The 16,516-nt window shown below is 42.5% G+C and overlaps 1 protein-coding gene across 1 annotated transcript in view; it reads left to right on the plus strand.

The window, feature by feature from the left end:
- Positions 1 to 16,516, plus strand: part of SLC43A3 (solute carrier family 43 member 3) — a 598,240-nt gene that overhangs the window by 180,745 nt on the left and 400,979 nt on the right. Inside the window, exon 6 of the mRNA XM_073596989.1 lies at positions 11,882 to 11,928. Coding sequence (XP_073453090.1) covers positions 11,882 to 11,928 — 47 coding nt within the window. The remainder of the gene's footprint in view (positions 1 to 11,881; positions 11,929 to 16,516) is intronic.

A 16,516-nucleotide genomic window follows, 5' to 3' on the forward strand; every position in this document is an offset into this window, starting at 1 on the left:
TTGCTGTCATCTGGTGAGTCGATACCCATTGGGGGTTTAATTACATGGTATGATGACGGGAACTGGGATTATTACAACAATCTCTTGCCATTCAAGCTAGATTGTGAACAGGCTCACAGCTTTCATACTCATGGAGTGTCAAAGAAGGACTTTTTATATATTGATCTGAATGTCAATCGATTAGCGCTGCTAATGTTTGTATTCACCTTTTGGAAGTTCAAGCGTAATTGTGTAGTTATTTAATTTGTTATAGTAGCGGCTCTGGAATTACTGATACATGTGCCCTGGGAGGAAGTGATTATTTAATTGATTTCAATTGTCTCTAGATAGTTACAATAAACTTTACATTTTTCTATAATGAAACCCTAATATGACCCTTCTTTTACCACAGTAACCCCTTTGCTTTCCGGGGGAGTGTGTTACCAGGGTTTTGTATTATATTGATGTTTTTGGTTGCAGTGAAAAAACCTGATTGGGCGAGTGGTCGATGGGAATATATGAAATCTAATGTATGTGATGGACCGGCGCTTCTTTTCTTTAGGTTTTGACTGATGCTTGAGGCGGTCTCGCTCTCATTGCTAGGGAAGTCTACTGCTTGGAGAAAAGGCAGAACACTTAAAAAGGCCAAGTGCTACCTGTTTGTTTTGGGTAATTCATTAAGGAGGACACCCTGTTAGTCGGGAACTAACCCAAGTTTAGTTAGTGATTCAGATGAGCAGATTTTTTTTTTTTTTTTAATGCTATGCTGTAGTACAAAGCAATACAAATTGTAAACTTTATTTGTTTGCTGACATGCTGAAAAAATGTGCTTGACAAATCTTCCTGGACTGTTTCTGGGTGTCCATGTCTCGCGCGTGATTTACCACTGGCAATACCAGTTGAGCCTGTCCCCCTCCAGGGGGTTAAGTTGTGTTTCCCTGGACAATTTAAAATAGGTGTGCCTCCAGTAGGGATGAGCAGAACACCCCGCCGGTTCGGTTCGCACCAGAACCTGCGAACAGACCGAAATTTGGCGCAAACTTTAGAACCCCGTTAAAGTCTATGGGACTCGAACACTTAAAATAAAAAGTGCTCATTTTAAAGACTAATATGCAAGTTATTGTCCTAAAAAGAGTTTGGGGACCCGGGTACTGCCCCAGGGGACATGTATCAATGCAAAAAAAAGTTTTTTCGGGAGCAGTGATTTTAACCACTTCAGCCCCGGAAGGATTTACCCCCTTCCTGACCAGAGCACTTTTTGCGATTCGGCACTGCGTTGCTTTAACTGACAATTGCGCGGTCGTGGGACATGGCTCCAAAACAAAATTGATGTCCTTTTTTTCCCATAAATAGAGCTTTCTTTTGGTGGTATTTGATCATCTCTGCAATTTTTTGCGCTATAAACAAAAAATAGCGACAATGTTGAAAAAATCACATTATTTTTTACATTTTGCTATAATAAATATCCCCAAAAAAATATAAAAAAACGTTTTTTTTCCTCAGTTTAGGCCGATACCTATTCTTCTACATATTTTTGGTAAAAAAAAAATCGCAATAAGTGTTTATTGATTTGACACATTTTTGGGATCATTGTCATTTATACAGCAATCAGTGCTATAAAAATGCATTGAGTCCTGTATAAATAACACTGGCAGTGAAGGGGTTAACCACTAGGGGGAGGGGTTAAATCAGTACTGGGAGTGATTACTAACTGTAGGGGGGGATTGGCTGTGTATGTGACGTCACTGATCTCTGCGCCGATGACAGGGAGCAGAGATCCAGTGACACTGTCACTAGGCAGAACGGGGAGATGCTGTTTACATCAGCATCTCCCCATTCGCCTCTCCGTGAGGCGATTGCAGGTATCCCCGCAGCGATCGAGTCCGCGGGACCCGCGACCCGACTCACGGAGCTTGCGGCAGGCGCACGCGCCACCGGCGGCGCACGCACACAGCAGCAAATTCAAAGTAATGTGCGGGTACGTTACTTTGTGCAGCCGTGCCATTCTGCTGACGTAAATGTACAGGAGACGGTCGGGAACCGGTTAATGATTCTTAAAGTGAAAAAAAGTGAAATATTCCTTTAAATATCGTACCTGGGGGGTGTCTATAGTATGCCTGTAAAGTGGCGTGTGTTTCCCATGCTTAGAACAGTCCCTGCACAAAATGACATTTGTAAAGGAATAGAAGTCAATTAAAACTGCTTGCGGCTTTAATGTAATGTCGGGTCCCGGCAATATGGATGAAAATCAGTGAGACAAATGGCATGGGTACCCCCCCCAGTCCATTAATAGGCCCTTTGGGTCTTGTATAGATATTAAGAGGAACCCCGCACCCAAATTAAAAAAAGGAAAGGCGTGGGGCCCCCAGGCCCTATATACTCTGAAAAGCAGTATACAGGCGGTGCAAACAAGACAGGGACTGTAGGTTTGTTGTTAAGTAAAATCTGTTTGTAATTTTGAACTGGTACATTTTTAAAGTGTAGCTCCAGCCAAAAAAATCTATTTTTAAGCTTTTTGGAAAACATAGGGAAGGGTTATCACCCCTGTAACATTTGTTTTGCTGTCTGTGCACCTCTTCCTAAGATTTCACCTCACTTTCTGTCCCAATGACAAAGGTTTTTTGAAAAGATTTTACTTAACAACAAACCTACAGGGGTTTTTAGTGAAACAAGGATTGGTGATAAAGCATCAGTGGAGAGGAGACACATTTTTCCCATATTAACTCTTACAGGAGAGAATTTCCCTTCCTAGGGGTAGATTTCATCTCACTTCCTGTTGTCACCTTCCGTTTGCAAGAAGGAGTCGTTTGTAAGTTGGATGTTTGAAAGTAGGGTCCTGCCCTATATACTCTGCAGAAATTGGGGCCTTAAGTGTTGGTGTTGCCACAACACTGTAAGCCCTCACAGTTACTCTTGGCGGGGGCAGGAACGGGCCCTGCTGTGAAATATTAGGCCAAGAATTGTAATTACATGCCATTGTTGAACAATGGTAGAAAAATTGGGCCTTTGGTGGTGGTGGTGCCACAACACTGTAAGTTCTCACAGTTACTCTTGGTGGGTGCTGGAATGGGCCCTGCTGTGAAATATTAGATCAAGAATTGTAATTACATGTCCCTGTTGAACAGGTGCAGAAAAATTGGGCCTTAGGCACTGGTGCCACAACAGTCCAACCCCTTACAGATGCTATAGCTGGAGCGCAGGAATGAGCCCTGCTGCAAAGTATTGCATCAAAAATTGTAATTATACGCCCCTGTTAAACAGGGGCTGAAAAATTGGGCCTTGGACACTGGTGCTGGTGCCACAACACTGCAACCCCTCACAGATACTCTAGTTGGAGTATGTATAGGCAAAGAACCGCGCTAACACAAAAGCATATAAGCAGCAGCATATAGTGCGATCACACCAAAATCTAGAGTTCTGTAAGAAGCTGCGCTAAAATTATTTAAAAGTCCATATAAATGACATCAAGGGGATTTCTCCAATTCCTTATTCAAAATGAAAACACCACCACCGTGCACTTCTAAGCAGTAGTGACAATCAACCCTAGTAGTAGAGCCTGCTTACCAGATGGCAAGCATAAAGGGCAAGTGGCTTTAACCTAGCCAAGGCCTTTCAGCTTGCTGCCGCTCCGGGTGTTCCTATGGGGGGTAAATGGGGCTTTGACAACCCCCATTGACAACGTCAGATGATGACGAAACGTGTCTGGGAAGGTACGCACTGACGTCACCACGCTTTCGGAGTGAGAGTACGGGCTCCGTATGTTTGTATGCCGGCCAGCTTTTATCGTATACACAACTTTACTAACTTGAATGTAAGTGACTACTTGTTTTATAATAAATATTTGGAGGATTTTTACACTATGGCGAGTTCTTTTCTCCTTCTGGGTCATCTGAGTTATTCGTGTTGAATGGTGACATGTAGACAAACCTAAGGGAGCCTGGAGATTTACCCCCCATAGGAACACCCGGAGCGGCAGCAAGCTGAAAGGCCTTGGCTAGGTTAAAGCCACTTGCCCTTTATGCTTGCCATCTGGTAAGCAGGCTCTACTACTAGGGTGGATTGTCACTACTGCTTAGAAGTGCACGGTGGTGGTGTTTTCATTTTGAATAAGGAATTGGAGAAATCCCCTTGATGTCATTTATATGGACTTTTAAATAATTTTAGCGCAGCTTCTTACAGAACTCTAGTTGGAGTGCAGGAATGAGCCCTGCTGCAAAGTATTGCATCAAAAATTGTAATTACACGCCCCTGTTAAACAGGGTCAGAAAAATTGGGCCTTAGCCACTGATGGCAGTACCCAGAACAAAACATGTTCTTACAAGCTATCAGCATGAAAATTGAGGAGGAAGAGGATTGTCACTCAGCATAACAGGGAAGTCACTCAGCATCAGCATAGGCAGTCTTGAAGGGATCTCACATTAAAAAAAATTATTCAGTTACATCAGCATCAGGTGCTTGGTAGCTGGTGATCCAAGACTGATTCATTTTTATGAAGGTCAGCCGATCAACCGATTTGGTGGACTGGTGCAACCTGTGATCGGTTACAAAGCCTCCAGCAGCACTGAATGTGCGTTCTGAAAGAACGCTGGATGCAGGACAGGCCAGTAGCTCAATTGCATACTGTGCAAGCTCTGGCCAGTGATCCATCCTCAAGACCCAGTAACCCAGAGGATTTTCGGTGAGAAACGTGTCCAAGTCTGATCTTGCCCCTAGGTATTCCTGCACCATGTGAATCAGACGCTGGCGATGGTTGCTGGGACCGATCAGACTTTGGGGCTGCGGACTAAAAAATTGTCTGAAAGCATTGGTCAGACAGCCACCTTCTCCACCGCTCCTTCTGTGACTGACCAAAGCCTCAGCAACACATTGTCCAGGAGGACCAGGAAATTGTAACCTCCCAGGCTCTGGAAACGCATTGCACAAACCTATCTGCAAGGCCTCCCGAAGATGTTTCATCCTCTGCTCCCTCTGCGACTTCAAGATTAGGTCCATAACCTTACCCTTGTAACGTGGATCAAGGAGGGTTGCCAGCCAGTAATAATCCCTCCCCTTGATACCACAAATACGAGGATCCTTCCGCAGGCTTTGCAGGATCAGGGAGGCCATGCAGCGTAGGTTTGCTGAGGCATTTGGTCCAGACTCCTCTGGGTCACTAAGGACGACATGATCCGCAGCCACCTCCTCCCAGCCACATACAAGCCCATGGTTTTCTTCAGACTGTAAATGATCCCTTGAACACTGCTGCTGATGCTGAGTGCCAGGCTCCACCTCCATGCTGACACAATCCTCCTCCTCTTCCTGTGTGATCGGCGGGCACGCAGGAACACTGTCTGGATAAAGGGAGCCTTGAGAGGTAAGGAACTCCTCCTCTTCCTCCCTCTGTTCTGCCTCAAGTGCCCTGTCCATTATTCCACGCAGCGTGTGCTCCAACAGGTGGACAAGAGGGACAGTGTCACTGATGCATGCACTGTCACTGCTCACCATCCTCGTGGCCTCCTCAAATGGTGACAGGACAGTGCATGCATCCCTGATCATAGCCCATGGGCGTGGGGAAAAAAAAAAACAAGCTCCCCTGACCCTGTCCTGGTGCCATAGTCGCATAGGTACTCATTGATGGCCCTCTGCTGCGTGTGCAGCTGCTGCAGCATGGCCAACATTGAATTCCACCTGGTGGGCATGTCACAGATTAGCGGGTCTTGGGCAGGTTAAATTCCTTTTGGAGGTCAGCCAGCCGAGCACTGGCATTATATAACCTGTGGTAATGCACACAGACTTCCCTGGCCTACCTCAGGACACCCTGTAAGCCCGGGTACCTGCCCAAGAACTGCTGCACCACCAAGTTAAGAATGTGAGCCAAAGAGGGCACATGGGTCAGTTGTCCCTGTCGGAGGGCGGAGAGGAGGTAGGTAATGTCCCTGTCCATGCCTGCTGCACCATGAGTCAGCGGTAATATGCACCTTACCGCTGACCGCCCTGTCCAGCGTGGCCAAGACATTGCCTTCCACATGGCGGTAGAGAGCCAGAATCACCTTCCATGAGAAAAAGTGGCGTTTGGAAACCTGCCACTGAGGAACCGCACATTCCACAAACTCACGGAAGGGGGCAAAGTCTACCAATTGAAAAGGCAGCAGTTGAAGTGCTAGCAATTTAGCTAAGCTAGCATTCAACCACTGGGTATGTGGATGGCTGGGAGCAAACTTCTTTCGGCGGTGCAGCAGCTGGGGCAGGGAAATTTGCCTGGTACAATCTGACGTCGGTGTACCGATAGTAGATTGCCCCCAAGTACTTGGCTGTGACACACCTAATTCTACACCTTCATTCCTCTCAGTGCAGGTTTCAGAGAGGACTGAAGGTATAGTGGGGTTGGAGATTCCAGCTGATGAGGAGCAAGGAGAGGTCCGCTTTGTTCTTAGGTGTGGGTCTTTTAGGTACGCTTGCCAACGAACTGCATGGCAGGTCGACATATGTCTGGTCAAGCATGTGGTGCCCAAGCGGGTGATGTTTTGGCCACGTGAGATACGCTTGAGACATATGTTGCAAATAGCAGCGGTGCGATCTGATGCACTCGTCTCAAAAAAGGCCCACACCAAAGAACTTTTGGAATAACGTGCAGAGACAGCAGCGCCCAGCACATGCGGAGCTCTGCGGTGTGATGCAGTCGTGTGCTGCCCTTAAGCTGGCCTCTCTCCTATCAGGCACCCACGTGGAGTCAGCGACTTCCTCATCATCCCCTCCCATCAATGGAGCAAACCTGGTAGTGGAACATGACTGCCAGATTGCTGTCCTTTTTGGGCACCCCCTCTCTCTGGGCTCACGGTACTGCCTTCCTCTAGCTGAGTACCATTATCTGAGCCTTCAAAACGCTGGGCATCCTCCTGGAGCATGTACCCAACACTGTGGTCAAACAGTTCAGGGGGACTAGGGACATGGTGGGGCTAGGGAAGGAGTGACTGATGCCATTGAGCCGAGGAAAGAGGCCGCGTTGGCAGCTGCTTTGCCAAAGTACCCTGAGCCTGGGTGAGAGAGGATGAGGAGGATGAGGACGGCTTGGTCATCCACTCTACCAATTCTTTGGCATGTTGCGGCTCAACACGGCCAGGTGCCGAAAAAAAGGACGAGCTTGTCCCACGGCCACCTGCTGATGAGGATGCACCGTATCCACGACCAGCACTGTTACCTCTAGACACAGAGCCTGCTTGCCCTCTTTTATTGGCTTGTGACTGTCTGCCTCTCCTTGTTGGCCTTCCAGACATACTAATGGCCTGCAGTGAGATGTAGCTGCACAAAGCTGGGATGTGTGTATATATATATATATATATATATATATATATATTGATTATACTGCAGCTAGCAGAATCAACTGCCTGCCTGTAGTATTATTAGTATGAGAACACCAGCAATTGTCTTCAGGTAGCTTTAGGTGCACTGTGCAGAGGACACAGTACACTAACTGTAAATCCTGCAGCTGCCTGCCTGTGGTATTAATAGGATCAGAACACCAGCAATTGTCTTCAGGTAGCTTTAGGTGCACACTGTGCAGAGGACACAGTACACTAACTGTAAATACTGCAGCTGCCTGCCTGTGGTATTAATAAGATCAGAACACCAGCAATTGTCTTCAGGTAGCTTTAGGTGCACACTGTGCAGAGGACACAGTACACTAACTGTAAATACTGCAGCTGCCTGCCTGTGGTACTAATAGGATCAGAAGAACACCAGCAATTTTCTTCAGGTAGCTTTAGGTGCACACTGTGCAGAAGACACAGTACACTAACTGTAAATACTGCAGCTGCCTCCTTGTGGTACTAATAGGATCAGCAGAACACCAGCAATTTTCTTCAGGTAGCTTTAGGTGCACACTGTGCAGAGGACACACTACACTAACTGTAAATACTGCAGCTGCCTGCCTGTGGTACTAATAGGATCAGAAGAACACCAGCAATTTTCTTCAGGTAACTTTAGGTGCACACTGTGCAAAGGACACAGTACACTAACTGTAAATACTGTAAAAAACACCTGCCTGCCTGTCAGTAGGAAGAGAATAACAGGAACGGATCTAGCTAAACTGAATACAGTGTATATATATATATATATATATATATATATATATATATATACACACAACACCTAGGATGCATATATATACACACAATACACTGTAAGTGCAGCTAACTGACTCGCCTGCCTACTCTATGTAACTTGAATCAAATGACACGGTCTCTCTGTCTATCTCTCTCCGCCGCCGCAACACACTACACAAGGCCGCCACACAGGCGGCCTTATATAGTGTGGGGTGTGTACTAAACCCCCTGAGCCATAATTGGCCAAAGCCACCCTGGCTTTGGCCAATTACGGCTCTCTGTACAGACGGCGCTGTGATCGGTCAAGCATGCGGGTTATAGTGCATGCTTGGCCAATCATCAGCCAGCAATGCACTGCGATGCTGCAGTGAATTATGTGCCGTGACGTGCCACTTGAATTTGGCGCGAATGGCCCATAACATTCGCAATTCGACGCACGGTCGAACAGGCGATGTTCGAGTCGAACCTGGGTTTGACTCGAACTCGAAGCTCATCCCTAGTCTCCAGCAGTTTATTATGATGCCTAGAGAATGCATGTACTTTGCTCAAGAAACAGTCATTGGCTGGATATATTTTAATTGTTTTTTAACCTTTGTACTGTTAATACAGAAAATACTGTGTCCTAAGTGCGCTTGGACTTTTGTTTGGTGATTGCAGCTATAGTGATGTAACACATAGGGTGGCCATCTGTGTAAGATTAATACTACAATAAATTTCTAAGCCATTCATGGGCAGGCTTTGTCATGGGACTTTAACATGTATCACTAACCAAATATGTTTAGTTTTTGATAGAGTAAGGAACAGTTTTTTGACCACCTCAGCTCTGGAAGGTTCCACCCCTTTCACGACCAGGTCATTTTTGCTATTTAGCACTGGGCTCTTTAACTGGTAATTGCACAGTCACGCAACACTGTACCCAAACAAAATTATCATATTTTTTTTACACAAATAGAACTTTCTTTTGGTGATATTTGATCACCACTGGGTTTTAATTTTTTTTCATTATACTGTATAAACAAAAAAAGGCTGAAAATTTTGAAGAGAAAAAAAAAACACAGCATTTTTTATTATAAAACATATCCAATAAATTAAAAAAAATATATATATATCATTTCTTCATAAATTTAGGTCAAAATGTATTCTGCTACATGTCTTTGGTAAATAATAAAAAAAAATACAATAAGTATATATTGACTGGTTTGCATGAAATTTATAGCGTCTACAAACTACTGACATTAACTGATGCTGGGTGGATCATTGGCCGGGACCTGCTGACAAACTCACGCTGTGTAAAACTCAGAAATAGGCAGCGACATCCCAGTATGTGCCTGTGCCTGTACGAGCCACCTGCCTGTAGTACATTGTGGGTGGGTGGTCCGCAAGTGGTTATTGTTGTGTTTTGTTTTTCTTAGTTTTCAAATATACCAGTGAATAAGAGCAGTTTCTTTTTTTTAAATATTCTTTTTATTCCCATATTCCAATATGGGTTAAAATTTACCTTGTTTTTATGTATAATTTGCAATTATAAATCTACATGGGGGCAATCATATTTACTCATTACATATCCAGGCTTTGTGTAGTAGTGTAGCAAAATAATGTAATTTGTTGATCAAATCCCCATGACAAGGTCTGTCTGTTTTGGAACAACACACTTTCTGCAGTCTATAATGATGTATTGTATAACATAAAATGTGAAACAGCGCTCAAACAAAATGATCATTGTCTAAGACAAACAATCTTCTAAATGCAGTCCTCATGTGTGAATCATGAGAAATCATAAGGATAAAACTAGTAGTTTGGGACTGAGCAGTAGCACTACTACACAGGCAGAAGACAATGGTGTATCAGTGGGAATCACAGTAGATGAGATATTTTACATGGTTTAGGCTGTTTTTTCATATTGCTTTTTGCACTTTTTAAATATAAGCATCTACCTAGATTTTAATATAGTTGGTTTTATTAAGCAGTAATATACTATGAGTTTGCTATTTCATTTCTTTCTGAGGTTTTACACCTGATGAGTCATATGGTGGTTAAACTTACAAGGAGGTGAAAGCCCTGTCTTAGATAAATGTGTGAGATAAACTGAGATTTTTGAGCACTTTAAGACCTTTAAGATTTACAGTGACAATAAACACACTATTTAGTTTACATTGTCCCTTCTATTTCTTTATATCGATGATGGCACTGTAATTATTTTAATTAAAAAACAAACATCTATGTACATTTTTCCTAATCGATATACAGCTGTCACATAACCCAGATATTTCCCTGCCTGTCTGCAGGAACACATAAGCAGGAGGAGCTTGTAGTCTTCTGCTGCTGGTCACATGTTCAAAATAAAAAAACAGCCTTTGGAATACAGAGTAAAAATAAATAATTAACATCAAGAAACAGTTTTAAATTATCATACAAATATATATTTGAAATCAGATCTTTATTATTTTTTTGCCAATAACATGGTATGGGTGGAGTTATGACAGTCTCATGACCCTCCAGCCTGTGTCTTAGAATAAAAGGGAGGTGAAGCCTCCATTAATCTACATGCTATATGCCAGAGATTCTCAACTCTAGTCCTCAAGGCACCTCAAAAGGTCATGTTTTCAGGATTTCCCTCAGATGAAACAGCTGTGGTAATTACTAAGACAGTGAAACTGATCAAATCACCTGTGCAAAATAATGGAAAACATGAAAACATGACCTGTTGGGGTGCGTTGAGGACTGGAGTTGAGAAACACTGCAATATTCCATCCCCATTGGGTTTAGCTGATTAGTGGGCATGAAGGAGGAGGGAGGCAGTGGGCTATCATTTACCACTATGTATACACCGACATGTATGACTCTATAGTCACAAGGGTTGCTGAGATGGGGAGGAAATGCTCAGCATAGAAACTCACTGAAAACTGAGCATGTACAGAGCTACCAACGCTGCTCTGCAAAATTCCTAGCTGAACTGGGGACTTGGACAGAAGGGGGAGAACTGCAGGACCAATCAGGTTTTCTTGCAGAATACAGAAAATAAATCTCATAGAGACTGAGTATGAACAGCATGCAATACAGAATTTATTGATAGTTTTTTATGATGTGGGTCTAGGGACACTTTAAGGTCCCTCATACTGTATCTGGTGAGCATATTTTTCTGAAGGTGGACAGAGAGAACAAAGAGAGCAACAGCGTTTGGATCATTCAAATGCAGTGGTGAAAGTTTGTGGCATACATCGCTGGCAGTGGACTTTAATTTATCTGAAGATTTCTAGAAAAGGGAACCTTTTTCACTATCATGATTCTAATATATGAGGACTGCATTTAGAAGATTTGGACACATTATAATTCTGTTTGTATTAAGAAACTATTTACACTGCATGTAACCATGTTATCTTTGCAGCAGCTTTTCATATAATTATACTTCACAGGTTTATTGGGGTGATAGCACAGTGAGGGGAAATGTATAATTATGTAAAATCCCAACCAATGCTCATATTAGCTAGAGATCATATGATCTCACTTTTTGCAGGGGGATCCTTTATTTAACATAATTACATAAATATGTAAGTTACATAATTATGTAACTTAGTAATGCTGGCATGTCCACTTCTAATTAATGTGAAGTATACATTTTAGAAAAAGAGAGGTTCACTTTAACTCATCAAATTCCCGGTAAATTGAATTGGCTATATGATTTACTTCATTTTGTTAATCAGCACCGCTCTGTACACTGCTCAATAAAGTAAGTTGAAGTACAAAGGTTGTGTAAAAAGTAATATTTAGGGTTAGTACATTTTCTGGGTTATGAAGCTGACAAATATTTCTTGTTTTCCCAGATTATTTTATACAGTAGCCACCCTTTTTATCGCTTTGTCTACAGCAGGTAAGTCTGTGTCTTGTCCATGTCATACTAACATTTTCAAAACAAATTTGTTTTAAGCTGGCCATACAATGTTAGTTTAAAAAAAAAAAAAACTGGAAATGAACTGTCCAAAATTTGCATAGTATTTGTCCAACTTTAGAGATGGTACTTACTTCATACTGTCAAGGACAGCAGACACTTTTAAGGGGCCATGCCTTTTAACAAGGACTTTCAGTTATAATATTTGTCCAGTAAAATATCAAACATTGTTTATTTAACTTCTGATTTTTGGATGGAGTGTGATGTGACAGTCTATGTGAGAATATTTTTATTACCTTTGCAGCTCCAAATATGGTTTTGACTTCTCTTACTGTATAATTTACTGTTCACATTCCCATCTGAGTATCAATAGCATCCTCTGAAGTAATCAAAGGAGCTTTTAAAGGTCTATATCTTTACAACAGGACTTCAAAAACAAATAAATTCTGCTAGGCTCTGAGGAAGGGGGTGCGCCCCTGAAACGCATTAGCTGTACCCCGTGTTCTGTCCATGTCCGTGCACTGTGTTTATGGCCTTTTGTCAGTTGCATTTTGTGAGTACCCACTTTTATACAAAAATGTCTTCTTATTAAATTATCTCTGGTAATGCACTAGGTGTGCGCGCCTTCCATTTCTGTTTTTCTTGTAGTTCCTTTTGAAATACGCCATCTGAGGAAGGCAGCATCCACCTAGTTTTTAGGATACTATATATACCTTTCACACCACCATTTTATCTGACATCTGTTACTCCACACCTTGGAAGACCTATTAGCACTGGAAGTGACTGTGTTTTTTGAAATTCTGCATACAGCTTGCCCCATCGCACATCAACTAAAAGTAAATCATTTTGGGTGACATTATTACATGTTTGCCCCTTTATGTGTCATACATCTTCTGGCCTTTCGGTTAATATTCATAGGAATAATTTAAGCCCAAAAAGTGATAATACAATTAATAAGTTTGTACTAATGCATGGGCCCCTTTTTGCATTGACAGCAATGCAATAAAATATACAGTATAGTGGTCATGAACTATATCGCCAATATGCAATCCCACTGGACATGAAAATAGCGCCCAATTAAGCCAATTAAGACTTCAACTGGGCGGACATGCAAATGGAAAAGCGCGCTATTGCTGGCAAACATGCCTGTCAAATTGGCATATGTGGGAATAGTTGAAGTCAATGGGGCTCAAACCTGCAAAATCCAAAGTCCTCATTGAAGGTTTGTATGCAAGTTATTTGCCATAAAAAGTGTATGGGGACCTGGGTACCGCCCCAGGGGGCATGAATCAATGCAAAAAAAAATGTTTTAAATGATTGTTTTTTTCAGGAGCACTGATTTTAATAATGCTTAAAGTGAAACAATAAAAATTAAATATTCCTTTAACTATCTTGCCTGGGGGTCCCCTTAGTCTGCCTATAACGTGGCACATCTGTGTGATGTCTAGAACAGTGCCGCAGAAAAATGACATTCCTAAAGGAAAAAATGTAATTTAAACTTGCTCCTAGCTGTAATGTATTGCCGGCTCCCGATTTTAAGGGGAACTCCATGCCAAAAAAAAAAAAAACTTGCGTGGGGGTCCCCCCCCTAATCCATACCAGACCCTATATGTAGCCAGGAGGACAGGATGGGGGGGGCGAGTGAGCACACCCTCTCCTGAACCATACCAGGCCACATGCCCTCAACATGGGGAGGATGCTTTGGGATCCCGACGGCTTATAGAGAAGACGGCAAAGAGCTATTTTACAATAAAGGACTTTTGTATTTTTTTTAAAGGGCTCTTGTATTTTTTTTACATTTCGCTGCTTTTATTGGTGAATGGGTAGGGATACAATGTACCCCTACCCATTCACATGGGGGGGCAGGATCTGGGGGCTTCCAGATTCTGATAAGCCCCCCGCCCGCAGACCCCAACAACCAATGGTCAAGGTTGTCGGGAAGAGGCCCTTGTCCCCATCAACATGTTGAAGGCATGTGGCCTGGTACGGTTCAAGAGGGGGGGGCTCACTCGTCCCCCCCATCCTGACCTCCAGGCCGCATGCTCAGATAAGGGTCTGGTATGGATTTTGGGGGGGACCCCACACCAATTTTTTTTTAATTTGGCATTGAGTTCCCCTTAAAATTCATACCAGACCCAAAGGGCCTGGTATGGATTTTGGGGGGAATCCCACACTAAATTTTGTGTAAACAATAGTTTTGGGGGTATTTCTTTCTTAATTTGGTGCTTAGAGAGAATTCACTTTTAGTTGACATATTTCATGGCTTACCTAGTCCACAAAATGATTAGTAGAGCCCTTAATTTCAGCTTTGGAGAAGGGTTTTTTTTTTACCCTTTCTACTCAAGGACTTGCACAACCAAATACTTTTGTATGCAACTGAATTTAATACAGATTTGAAGGGATATGAATTGTTTGAACTTATAAAATATGTATTTCGGGTCTGCAAAAATCAAACTTAAAGCAAAAAACAATCAACTTTTTAATTCAACATTAGTATAAAAATTTGGTACATTACTGGCCAAAGAAAAAAAGCAAGGAAATGATGTTTCAGCATTTGACAATATAGTTAGGATCTACAAGGGTATGACACTAAAAATTAGAAACATTAAACAAATCACATTGGAAAAGCAGGGATACAAATCAAGCTAACAAGCATGACTAACCTTTTTTGTGATCAGAAGTTGGTATTTGGTAGGCATTAAAGGGGTCTGTTGGAGATTTTTTTTCTAGCCCTATAGTTTTTTTTGTAGAAAAACTATAAGGTTTATCAGACATTTAAACAGAAAAAATAACAAGCTAGTAAGCCTGATTAAACAATGGAAAGCTAGAGAAGATCCCTCAGCAGCATTAGGCTCCCTTCCTAAGAAAGAAAAAGGGATATGCCAGATGAAAGTAGCAGAGTCCATATCAAAAGCCCAACAACATGAGGTGAAAGAGTTCTTGCAATATAGCAAATATTGTTTTTGAACTTGCATGGTTACATTGATGTGTGTCTATTTTAAACCCTATTGAATCCCTGAAGTAATGTTGCCTAATAATGTCAGTCCCAACTTAAATGGTTCATTAAAGTGTTTGCTACCCCAACACTTCATATTCCTGATATGTGCCTACTATACCATATACTTGTATGAGAAAGTATTATGTTCTCTTTGAATTGCTTCCTTTATGTGAAATCCCTAGTGTTCCTGCTAGTCCCTCTGCTTTCCTATTATAAACTGAACACACTAAGCAGAAGAGCACACTGTGGTCAGTTTTCTAGCTATGCTGGGAACTCAGTGTATAGCTCACTCATTAAAGGCCCTTCATTTCATGAATGTCTTAAAGGACAACTTCATGTCCCAATTCTTAGATTTCCTGAGTAGAAGGAATGCATTGCTAGATTTATTAATTACAAACAATCCAAGTCTGATCTCAGATGTGGCAATACGGGACAACTTGGGATCTAGCGATCACAGGATGATCACATTTAGCGTAAATCATAAGAAAAGGAGGCATGAGGGTAACACAAGAACTTTAAATTTCAAACAGGCAAACTTTTCTGAACTGCGTTCAATACTTAAAGACATCAATTGGAACCAAATCCTAGAAACATTGAACACGGAAGAAAAATAGGAATGCTTTAGGAACATATTAAACAAAGGTATCGCACATTGCATTCCAATGGGCAATAAATATAGAAGAGCAAAGGTTAAACTGGGAGACTAAATCGTAATGTAAAAAGTCTTATTTAAAGAGAAAAAAATGGCCTTGAAAAAATATAAAGAAGAGGGGGCATTGTCAGCATTCCAACACTACAAGGAATGCAATAAGAAATGTAAGAATGCAATCAGGGTGGAAAAAAAAACTCTCTCCCACAATTGGTGGTATCAGCGGGGAATATTGATGTTTTTAAAAGACTCTTGGATGTGCATCTTAGTGAACACAATATACAGAGATATGGGAAATTATTACTGACACTGACACACGTACACCGACACAGGTTGAACTGGATGGACTATTGTCTTTATTCAACCTTACCTACCTACTATGTACTCTCCTCCATTGATCGGACTTGTCCTGACATGCCCCCGCTGCCCAGCCATTCACTGGAAAGCTCAGTGTGCTGCTGCTTCTCCCCCCCCTCTAGCTGTCAGAGAATGACTATCAGATGTTTGACTAATATAAATGTGCACGCAGGAAGAATGGCTAATAGAAATGTGCATGTGTGCAGAATTCTCAACAGAATGGTGACTAGGCATGCGCACAGGAATGCGCATGAGCACACAAGCACGTGCGTGCACTTAATGCATGTTGGTGCCAGATGGACTATTTAAAGCGGGCTCCTGCTCATGCTCCAGTGTCTTATGTCTGGGTACCTTGCTGCCCGCCTAGTGCTGACCTCGGCTATCCCTGTGACCATGCTGCTGTTTCCGGCTCTGCTCTCACATCTGGTTCAAGTGTCTATTCGGCTGCCATCTGTATTAGCTCTGCTCATCACAGCGAGTTCCTGTTTCAAGCCTGCTAGGAGCTCTGACAAGCCTCGCATCTGAACCCACAGCCTGTGTGGAGTGCCCCTTTAACTTCGGTTGGA

This window comes from Aquarana catesbeiana, linkage group LG08 (assembly GCF_042186555.1).
Source record: "Aquarana catesbeiana isolate 2022-GZ linkage group LG08, ASM4218655v1, whole genome shotgun sequence".
NCBI lineage: Eukaryota > Metazoa > Chordata > Amphibia > Anura > Ranidae > Aquarana > Aquarana catesbeiana.